Raw genomic sequence first — 11054 nt, 5'->3', positions numbered from 1 at the left:
GGGTGCAGGGGGCCAATGTGCCTGGTCTGGGAATTCGGTTGCTTCCTCTGTGACTGTAGAAATTCGGGCAACTGGGAATGTGTGTTGACTTCAAGCTTTAGAAAAAGAGAGCCCCCATTTGCCCACCTTCCTTCCCTGAGACTAGGCATCTGGCTCTCTGAACCAGGACTTCAGGGCCCAGGCTGGAGGGCAGGGAATTCCTTGATTGGGAAAGGAGATGAGACTGACTTGGGAAGGAATCTAAGCTGAGGTGGAGAAGGCAAGACGCTGGACATGATGGGTGGGTTTGGGTAGAGAATGGGGCATATTAAATGTTTATGGAGGATGGCATATGTGTGACTGACTGGGTATGGGGAACAGATAGGGGTGTATGTCCCTATGGAGACAGTCAGGGGAATATTCTCTTTGAGATCTGGCAGCTAAAGATAAGCCAGGAGCCAGAATTCCCTGGTTGTCCAGTGGTCAAAACTCTGCACTTCTATTGCAGGAGGTGGTCATGGACAGGTGAACTAAGATCCCTGAATGCTAGGTATCATAGCCAAAAACAAAAAACAAAAAAGATGTGCTTTAAGAACTTCTGTCTAGGGACTTTCCTAGTGGTCCAGTTAACCACTGGAAGAATCTACCTTCCAGTGAAGGGGTGCAGGTTTAATCTCTGGCCAGGGAATTGAGATACTACATGGCGTGGGGGCAACTAAGCCCAGGCACCCCCACTACTGGACCCTTGACCTCTAGAGTCTGTGCGCCACAACTAGAGAGAAGTCCACGCACCACAGCAAAGAGTCTGTGTGCTGCGACTAAGACCTGGCACAGCCAAAAAGAAAAGAAGATCCTCTGTCCATCTCGTCAGCCCCTCAATCTTTCAAGAACTTCCAGCTTTCCTATAGGTCTCCCCCTACCCTCTGCCTAGTCAACCCTCTGCTGCGTATGATTGACTCAGCCATCTGCTCATACCCTTTGCTGCAAACGGTGACTCCAGCCGCAGAGGTGCCCTCAGTGGGGGGTAGCAACCATTGCTACCCTTAGCGGCTGGTTTCCACCCCAAGCAACCCTTCTGCCCCATATGGGTCTTCCTTTGCTTTTATTCTGGGCTAGAACATCATCTCCTCTGGGGCTTTCTCCTGACCCCCAGTCCACGTATTCCCCACCATGCTGGGAGCATTTCATGGGCTTGTCAAGGCCCCAGCCATGTTGCTCCATGCAGTGCGGGGGTCATAGTTCCCTGATCAGGGATGGGACCCACACCCCCTGCAGTGGAAGCGCAGAGTCCTGAGTTAGCTGGAGTTAGCCAGGAGTCAGTAGTTAGCAGGAAACGTGGCTGAATTAATACATGGAGGTACACTGGCTGCGGCTTCCCTGGTGGCTTAAGATGGTAAAGAATCTATCTGCAATTTGGGAGACCGGGGTTGGATCCCTGGGTTGGGAAGATTCCCCTGGAGGAGGAAATGGCAACCCACTCCAGTATTCTTGCCTGGAGAATCCCACAGACAGAGGAGCCTGGTGGGCTACAGTCCATGGAGTCGCAGAGTTGGACACAACTGAGCGACTAACACACACACACACACACACAGAGGTTAGTGATGGGAAGAGGCTGTGAGATGTACAGATGAGGGACTCATGATGGGGTCCAGACCCTGGGGGCTTTGGGCAGGATGTGGTGGGCCCTTGAAGCGTACAAGTGGGGTGTGTGTAAGAGGACACCGGAGGCGTACACTCTGGGACACCATTCATCAGGGTGTGTATATGGGGGAGGCTCCCCGTGGGAGCAGAATATGACAGACAGACCCGGGACTCCCAGACCCCTGGACTCTCCCGCTGACCCTCACCCTCAGTCCTTCTTGGTCTCGAGGGGGAGGGGCAGCAGGGCCAAGGCTGAGGTGGCCAGCAGGTGTCAGGGACGCTGATTCCACTGGGGATGTGACACCCAGCTGGCCACCCAACCTCCCCGCCCTGGGGCAGGAATGAAGGACAGCTGCCACCTTATCGCAGACACATTTCCTGGTTGCCCACAGCCTGACTCACAGAGGCCTAGGAGGGAGAGGCCCAGCCCTGGGGCCCCCCGGCCCCCTCAGCCTGCCTCCAGCCGTGCCACAAGGCCACGTGTCTGTGTTTATGTGTTTATTGTCCGCTGGCTCCCGCTGCCCTCAAGAATGCCAGAGCCCAAAATAGCTGGGCACTAAAGCCCAATTATCCGAAGCCGCTGCAGTCTAGGTGGGTGGAGCGCTCCAGAGGTTCTGGGTAAGGGAACGGGAGCTGGTTGGGCTACATTCCAGCCTCACTGGGCGGGAAGTGGAAGGTGGAAGGGGGTGGGGGAGGTGAAGGGGAGGTAGCCCAGGGCCCTGGGGGCCGGGGAGGTTGGGGGGGGCCTCAGCCCTGGATCAGGGGGGTCAGAAGCATCAGGAAAAGAGCAGCCCGCGGGGAACCTGAGGCCCTGGCCATGTCAGGGGGACAGAGATCACTGCCTTCAGGGAGCCAGTGGGGGAAGCTGCTTGCGGGTAGAAAAGGTGCCTCCCCCACTGTCTGGGAGATCCAGGCCTCTTCAGGGCCAGTGGCAGCAAACAGCTCCCGGCTGCCTCGAACAGCCATGCCCACGAGGACCCAGGAGCCTCCCTCAGTCTGGCACAGGAGCGGAGGTGCTGAGGTTACCTGCAGCATCAGGGCCAAGAGCAACAGGGGCCCTTACTCTTCCTTTCGGTCCCCTGCGCCTCCTAGGACCCAGTCACAAACCACTGTTCCTCTCCATCATCAGGCATCTTGGCCCCTGGTCTCTCTCGAGGTCCAGTCAGAAAGCACTGCATCTTCCTATCTGAAACCCAGCACTACGAAGCCCCACCCTGCTCTCCCCCTGGCGTCCAGCTGCCCAGCACAGCCTCTGCCCTGACCGGGCCAGGATACCCAGGCCCTGTACCTCACATCTGTCCTCTTGCCCCTCTGCATACAGGACACACAGAGTTCCAGGAGGCAGAAGGCCTTGATAGAGGCAGTGACAGAGTCGCGGAGTCAAGATGGAGACAGCAGCAGCCACAGGGACTAGAGACAGGAAGGAAGGTTGTCCCAGGCATTCTGACATCCTGTCCCTTCTCGTCCCCAGGACCCAGGGCTCTCACCTCGATCCTGGGGGTCCTTCCAGCCCAGTACCCAGCAACTGGCCCCCAAGGGGGTACCCCCTGGGTGAAGGCAGATGGGCAAGGCTGATGGGGAGGGCTCCACTCGGGAGCTCAGCTCCAGGAGGGCTAGCGGGGGCCGCAGTCCCAGGTGCCGGGGCAAGCGGATGCTGATGACCAACCGGGACACCTCATGGCTCTGGGGGAGGGGACTGGCCCCCGCCCGGCCCAGGTACACTTCAATATAAGGCACCGTTGTAGAGCCTGGCCTGCAGAAACAAGGTCCAGGGTCACTTCCTGATCCCCTCATTGCAGATGAATCCTTCCCAGCCCAGGGGAAAGCGTGGAACGAATGTCCAGGGTCATTCCACTAACTCCTTCATTAGCCCTCCTTTGAAATCTCTCTTCTGTCTCAAAACACTTCAAGCAATTCCTGGTGCAGTAAAAGCCCTAAAGGGGGAACAGCCCGCTACTGTCCTTTGGCCCCTCTCCCAATGTCTCCCTCTTGCCAGGAAGATGGGTGAGACCCACCTGAGGACACAGTGAGTGGCTGCCAGGACCCAGCCTGGGGCCACGAGGATGCCAGCGCAGACTCGCTCTCCAGCTACATGCACCTCTGCCAGCCAGGGCCACAGGACCCCCATCGGAGCCGGCTCTGGCCGCAGGCCACAGGCTAGGGAGAGGAGATGAGCCCCTCAGTGGGGACCCCACAGCTGACCCTCAAAGCCCCTATCATGGATCTAAGCACCCCCAGGGGCCCCTAAACCCCAAAGCCCCCTCCTCACCACCATTCTCTGTGTGAGGGGGACAGGTTTGTGCCTCCGTCTCCTCCCCCTCAGGTCCCCAGTCCCAGGCCAGCTGGTCCTCCAGGTAGGCCCCCCGAGTCACATGGCTGATCCATGGACCGTGGGTCTGCAGCGGGTAGAAGACTCTGGGACGCAGGCAGTCACTGGGCAAGTCTCTGATTCCAGCCAGGAACCAGGTCCCCTCTTCCCGGCACAGCAGGCTCCAATGAGAGTAGTTCTGTAGCAAGAGGGTGTGTGTGTTAACAGCCTTTATGCGCGTGTGTCAGTTGGTGAGGGGACAGCAACAGTCCTGGAGCTTCCCTGGACTCCAAACTGTCCCGCACTCGGACACAAGAAATCCCACCTCCTCCAAGCCAGGCTCCAACGCTAATCTGAGTAAGAAGGCTGCCCTCACTTTAGGAGTCTCTTTAAACCAAGAGGAGTTAAAAAGTCCCACGGTCTTGGCGGGTCTTGGCCGTTCCCCAAAAGGCTTCCAGGACCAGGCCCCGCCTTAACCCCGTCTCCGCCCCCACAGCGCGGCTCCCGGTTCCCCGCCCCTCCCTGGCCCCGTCCCTCCCCGCCTACAGTCCGCTCCTCCTTCTTACTCCAACTCTTAGGCCCCGCCCCCGCCGCTCACCCAGCAGCTCCCCTCCGTCTCCTCCTCCTGGTAGGCGGGGCAGAGCGCCTGCGGCGGCTCTCCTGGCGGCGGCACTGGCGCCCCCTGGCGGCCGTACAGGCAGTGACACCACCAGGCGCCCAACAGCTCCGCCTCAAGCAGCGAGCTGGCTCCGGGCGCGGGTTCTGCGAGAGAAGGGGAGGGAACCAGCGGTCCCGCCGCGTCCGGCCCCGGGTCCGCCCCGCCCGGCCGGCGCCGGGCCCCCGCTCACCCCCGCGGCCCCAGCGAGCCAGGCGGCAGCGGCTCCCTGGCAGGAAATAGTGTTCCGGGTGGGGTAGACACACTGGCCGCGGGGCCGCGCTCAGGTTCACGGGCGCGCGCAGCTGCAGCAGCGCCAGGTTCGAGGCGTCGTCCCACGAGGCGTTCTCGTGTGGCACGAGGCGTGCCACCTGCTCCGCCCGCGGGCGCGAGGGCAGTTGCACGCGCCAGTAGTCCAGGTCGCTGGGCGGGCGGGCTGAGCTGATGTGACTGCGGGATGGGGAGACTGGGAACATGAGCTGGATCCTGCAAGCTCAGCTCTAAACCTCCACCCTTGGCTTAGAGTCTGGGTCTCTAGGCAAGATTCTGCATCTCCTTCCCCCACCCTTCCGCCCAATCCTGGGTCGAATTTGTATTACCCCTGTGTTTGCCCCAGAGAGACTAGGACCCTGATTTTTGAGCTGGATCATACACCTCCAATGGGACCCCACACCCCTACCCCTATCCTACCCAAGGGAATGGCTGGGGCCAGTTAGATAGTATCTCAGACTGAGCAAGAATCTGCCCAAGACTGGGTTTTCACTCACCCTGGAAAGCAACTGGCAGGTGCCAAGACCCAGCTTTCAGACACCAGTGCCCCATAGCAGGGTCTGGATCCTGGGACCATCACCTGGGCTTCCCAGGGCCAGGCCCCTGGCCTCGAGGCTTTCCCACACTCTGAGGGGTGAGAGGCCTGAGTCAGAGGGCTTCCTGAACCCAGGCAGTTTCCACCTGAACTCAAATCTCCCAGATCCAGCTGACATCTAGGGGTCCTGCCTTCCTCACCTGGCAGGGCGATGGTGCAGTTCTCATTCGTGGGCTCAGGGAGGCCTGACTGGGCCTCTGGGGACTGGGTGGGGAAGGCAGGCCCAGGCTCTGAGCCCAGCACCTGTTCCCTTATCCATGCCTCATAGGGAGCAACAGCAGTGAAGACTCCTGGGCGGTTCCTCCGTCCACAGCCAAAGCCAAAGCTGGTGATTCCTGCCTGGAACCATTGGCCACCTTCCTTGCAGACCAGGGGTCCCCCAGAGTCTCCCTGATGGCAGATGACTCAGTGTCACTGGATCAGCCCAGGGACCTACCAGCTTATCTTGGACTACCTCTTCTTTTTGGTCCTACACACAGCCACCTTCTCCTGGAAATCTACGTGGGCTGTGCCTTGTTCTCTGTGACCCCTACAGCTCTGAGCAGGAGAAAGCCTTGTAGAACAGAAAGGCTGATGAGGAACCAAAGCCAAGAGCACCAGGCTAATGCAGTAAAGGCCACATCTGAGAGGCCTGCCGGTCTCATTCAGAGCCAAATGATTCCTCAATAAATTGTTAAACCCTGTCTTTGGTTTCTAAGCTGTTAGAATTCCTTGTTAAACTGTTAAAGTAAATCGGAGGCACTTCTCTGGTGGTCCAGTGACTAAGTCCTTGCTTCCAATGCAGGGGACCCAGGTTCAATCCCTGGACAGGGAAATAGATTGAAGATCCTGAGTGAACTAAGAACCCGTGCAGCCAAAAAAAAAAAAAAAAAGTAAATCAGAGATGTCAGCATTCAGGAGGAAAAGGCTGTTAGAAAAGCACCAAGAAAGAATGGTTTGTAGAAAATTAAGGAGGAAGAATTACAAGAAACAGACATTAAAACAAGGGTTCTGGGACCGTTTACTGCTGGGACATTGTCCCTAAGATATGACTATAATCCAGGTCAGGCATCTCTGTGACCTGAGGAGGGTTACAGAGAAAGCTCAGAATTATCCAGAACTGTACTGTCCAATATGATACATGTGATAGCCCCTGTGACTATTTGAATTAATTAACATTTAATAAAATTAAAACTTCATTTCCTCAATCACACTAGCCACCTTTCGAACGTTCAGTAATGTATGGGAGAAACCAACACAATATTGTAAAGCAATTATTCTTCAATTAAAAATAAATAAATTAAAAAAATGTTCAATAGCCAGTGTGGCTAGTGACTATAATGCTGGACAGTACAGATAGAAAAACATTTCTATCATTATAAGTTTTATTGGACAGCAGCACTGGTCTAGAGGAAGCTGAGTTGTTGGCAGTCCTGTTCAAGAGGCAGGGATTATGTCCATAGGTTCTGGAACCTCGTAACTGGGTGCTGTGCTGTGCTTAGTCACCCAGTCGTGCTGACTCTTTGCGACCCCATGGACTGTAGCCTGCCAGGCTCCTCTGTCCATGGAATTCTCCAGGCAAGAATACTGGAGTGGGTTGCCATGCCTTCCTCCAGGCAATCTTCCCAACCCAGGGATCGAACCCAGGTCTCCTGCACTGCAGGCAGATTCTTTACTGACAGAGCCACCAGGAAAGCCCAAGAATATTGGAGAGGGGAGCCTATCCCTTCTCCAGGGGAATTCCTGACCCAGGAATCGACCCGGGTTCTCCTGCATTACAGGCAGATTCTTTACCAGCTGAGTTACCAGGGAAGCTCAAACAGAAAGGTCCCACTGAGACATGAGCTTGGATCGCTGGATTCAGAGTCTGGAGTGCTCACCATTATACCACGGAAACCCCTTTTTCATTTTTTTGGAGGGACCCTGAAATCAATTGGGAGGGACCCTGAAAATCATCAAAACTGAATTCCCATCACCACCATGCATGCTTGAGTGCCGTCAAAAATGTGTGCCGTTTGAGGAACATTTCTGGGGACAACGGTTAAAATATATCATGTTTTGGCCTTCAGCCCATTATCCGGAAAATTCCCTTCTGTGAAGGATTAATTCACTTTTAAAAATAACTATTTGTTGAGTATCCACTAAGTAATAGGTCCTGTGCTCTAGGCTACGGTATGGGATAATTGCCTGGAGAATCCCATGGTCAGAGAAGCCTGGTGGGCTACACAGTCCATAGAGGTGCAAAGAGTAGGACATGACTGAAGCGCCTTAACATGCATGCACAAGGACCAGACCTTGTTCTAAATCATTTTCGGTGGTGGTTTAGTTGCTAAGTGGGGTCCAGCTTTCAAGATCCCATGGACTATAGTCCGTCAGACTCCTCTGTCCATGGGATTTCCCAGACAAGAATACTGGAGTGGTTTGCCATTTCCTTCTCCAAGGGATCTTTCCGACCCAGGGATCGAATCCATGTCTCCTGTGTTACAGGCGGTCTCCTGCACTGCAAGCAAATTCTTTACCACTGAGCCATCAGGGATTCCAGAAATACTTTTTACATGTACAAATTTATTTAATCATTATAACCTCCTGACGAAGTAGGTAACGCTATCCTCCCCATCTTTCTGATGAGAAAGTCTGCACAGAGAGGTTAAATAACTTGGCCAAGGCCACACAGCTCATAAGCAATGGCGCTGAGCTTCTAAACTGGACATCCACTGCACTATACTGCCCATCAATAATAGTGGCCGTTTGTTGAGCCCCAAGTTCTGTCCATTTATAATCCTCACATCGATCCCTTCTGCTGGCAATCTTGCCCTCTTTTTGCAAATGACATTCAGAAGTACGAAGAGGGAGGATTAGTCTATTCCTCACACTGCTTCCTATTGGTTAGGGCTCTGCCTGGCCCTGCAGGCAGGTGCAGGCACCTCCCCTCACCTGGCAGGTGTCCCTGCGGCCTTCCGGGTAGCCGGCACATAGCATCCCCGGCAATAGCTGGAAAGTGAGATTGAAGGGGCCAGGCCGGCTGTAGAGACACTGACAAGCAGCCTCTCCCAGCAGCCTCAGCTCCACTTCTTGTAGCACCCAGGGGAGAGGCAGGGGGTCTGTGGACAGAACCAGAGAAGAAAGCTGTGAGGCAGGGATGCAGCTCTCTCTTCCCCAGGGCTTAGCCTGGTACCCTCCTGGGCTCTCCTGGACATGTCTGTCCCCATGCGCCATGGCACGAATCAATGCAGATGAGTCTGAGCAAACTCCGGGAGCTGGTGAAGGACAGGGAAGCCTGGAGTGCTGCAGTCCTTGGGGTCCCATAGAGTTGGACACGACTGAGCGACTGAACAATAACGGCTAGGTCCCCTGCGACTGCCTTCTGGGCATCTCTGTCTCCTTGCGCCATGGCATTTAAACCCACCACATCCAAAATCAGTGTCCCCTCCGGCTCCTCTCCCGACATCATCATCGCAGAATGGCCCCATCAAGTACCCGGGGAGGGACCCACCTGGTAGGCTCCACCCCCCAATCGCCCACCTCCCGAGACACCCCCCTTTTCCACTCACCCTCCTCCTGGACGTCCCCCCAGCCGGTGGCCCAGCAGGCGGTGCCGTGAGCAAAGCGATGCGAGGCTCGGGGCAGGCAGACGGGCCGTACGGAGGGGCCCAGCCTAGCGGGCGAGGCCAGGCGCAGCAGGGCCACGTCGGTACCCCGTTCCACGCTGCTGTAGTTGTTCGGCACCAGGATGGCGGCCACCGCGCGGACTTGCGCGCCGTCCAGGGGCCCGTCCTGCGAGTGCACGCCCAGCACCACCGACCACTTGGCCGCGGGCTCCAAGGTCCCGTTCCTGCGCCGAGGCAGGAAGGGGGTCAGGTGGACCCGAGGGAGCTGGCAGACCCTCGTGGGGTGGGGGCTCGGAGTCAGGGAAAAGGTGGGGTCAGCCAGACCCCAGGAGGGGTGCATCCCATCTAGATTTAGGGTTGGGGCGATCCGGGTTGAGCTAGCTTCGTAAAAGGGGGAGGAGCGAATGCGATTTGGAGGTGTTGGGGCGGAGAACTGGAAAGACGGAATTCAGATTCGGATAGTTGGTGGGGTGACGGGGCGAGTCCGCTGGCTGCCTCCCCAGATAGTCAGAACCCGGATACCCCGCAGAGCACTTAGCGTCAGGAGGGTGGGGAGGCAGGGGCGGCCGGGCTCCAAGTTAAGCTTGGTTCCGCGAGGTCCAGCTGCCGGTCGGGCTCGGCTTTTTGAAGGAGAGGCACTGGACGTGCGCGAATACTCACGTCACGAAACAGTGAGCAGCCGAGAGGACCCAGGAAGGGGCGATGAGGGAGCCCCCGCAGATGTGGCCCCCGCCATGATGCAGGCTCACCTGCCACGGCCAGGTGCCCGGCTGAGAGTCTGAGCCCCCCACGATTCTGGCAGACGGCTCAGGGCGACCGCAGTCTGCAAGGGGTACCGTGGAGGTCATCGCCTGTCCCTGCCCCCCACGCCGGAGGCCCAGGTAACTCAGGACAAAGCCCCATCGCCCACTCCCCTTAGTTTGCACCCCCCCCCCCAGCCCCATCCCCCGCGAAAGAAACAAACAGAAGTTTCGCATTTTTAAGTTTCTGATCACTTCCACCTCTCATCACCTTTCGTTGTTCAGTCTCTAAGTCCTGTCTGGTTCTTCGAGACCCTATGGATTGCAGCACTCCAGGCTCCCCTGTCCTCCATTATCTCCCAGGGTTTGCTCAGATTCATGTCCATTGAGTTGGTGATGCTCTCTAACCTCATTGCCTAGCCAACCTTAATTTCTTTTAAGATCTGAGGTTCCTCCGCACCCCGATTCCTTACCCAGATCTTCAGGTTCTTCTTGAGTAGGACTGAGAGCTGGGAGTCAGAGGGATAAAGAGAGGAAAATACTGGTGACCTCCAGCTCTTGACAATGCACAGCCCCCACCTTCCTGCTTTCTTCTTCCCCAATTCCTTGTTCTCTCAGCCGCCCTGCCAGCACCCAGGCTACCTGTCCCATCTTTTCTGCCTCTGCCGGTGATGTTCCCCCAGTGGCATTGCCTTACCTGAGTCCTGGAAGGCTCCCGGGATGGGGCTGATGGCTGGAGAGATGGAGGCAGGAAGAGGCTGGAGACCTACAGTTAGGACGATGCGCCCTCCATGGCCCCCTCCCCCAGCTTTGCAAGTACTCCATCTCCGCATGGCACCCAGACCTCCATGCCCCTCCTTCTCATAGGCTATTCCTCTTGCCCCTCCCGACACCTCACTCTCATCTTCTGGTGTCCTCCTCTGACACCCTACTCCCCAGGTGGACCCCTGGAGTCCTGCTTTCCAGCTCCCCAGAGGCTAGGACCCAGGCCCTTTGCAGCCATGCCCTGTCCCCGAGCTTACCAAGGATCACAAACGGGAGAAGCAGGTGCTGGGACATGGTCCGTTTGAGTCAGGTGGAGGCACGGCGATGGGTGAAGATCCACTCCTTGCCACACAGCTCTGTCTCTGCCTCGGCACCCCGTGACTCCTGAGGGTCCAGAAAGAACCCCGCCCTCCCTGGCTGGAGCCCATCTCTGGGAATCTGAGTGGATCTGGGGCTGGAAGGAGGAAGTAGGGAGCCTGAAGGCCCCACCCAGAGCCCTGTGCGCATCTCATGT

The 11054-nt window shown here is 56.9% G+C and overlaps 1 protein-coding gene across 1 annotated transcript; it reads right to left on the bottom strand.

Moving 5' to 3' along the window:
* Window positions 1-2367: 2367 nt before the first annotated feature.
* Window positions 2368-10834, bottom strand: PRSS36 (serine protease 36). Its single transcript, XM_052635462.1, has 15 exons — window positions 10798-10834; window positions 10473-10541; window positions 10249-10284; window positions 9696-9858; window positions 8979-9259; window positions 8362-8528; window positions 5589-5838; window positions 5351-5480; window positions 4777-5033; window positions 4527-4690; window positions 3890-4127; window positions 3636-3777; window positions 3108-3373; window positions 2909-3030; window positions 2368-2646 (listed from the first exon to the last, which is right to left on the bottom strand). The coding sequence occupies exons 1-15, from the start codon at window positions 10832-10834 to the stop codon at window positions 2368-2370; spliced, it is 2601 nt and encodes an 866-aa protein (XP_052491422.1).
* Between the last annotated feature and the right edge of the window lie 220 nt (window positions 10835-11054).

Source organism: Budorcas taxicolor, chromosome 2, assembly GCF_023091745.1.
Source record: "Budorcas taxicolor isolate Tak-1 chromosome 2, Takin1.1, whole genome shotgun sequence".
Lineage (NCBI taxonomy): Eukaryota > Metazoa > Chordata > Mammalia > Artiodactyla > Bovidae > Budorcas > Budorcas taxicolor.
The sequence above is the reverse complement of the archived record's forward strand: the minus strand, read 5'-3'. Positions and strand labels throughout refer to the sequence as shown.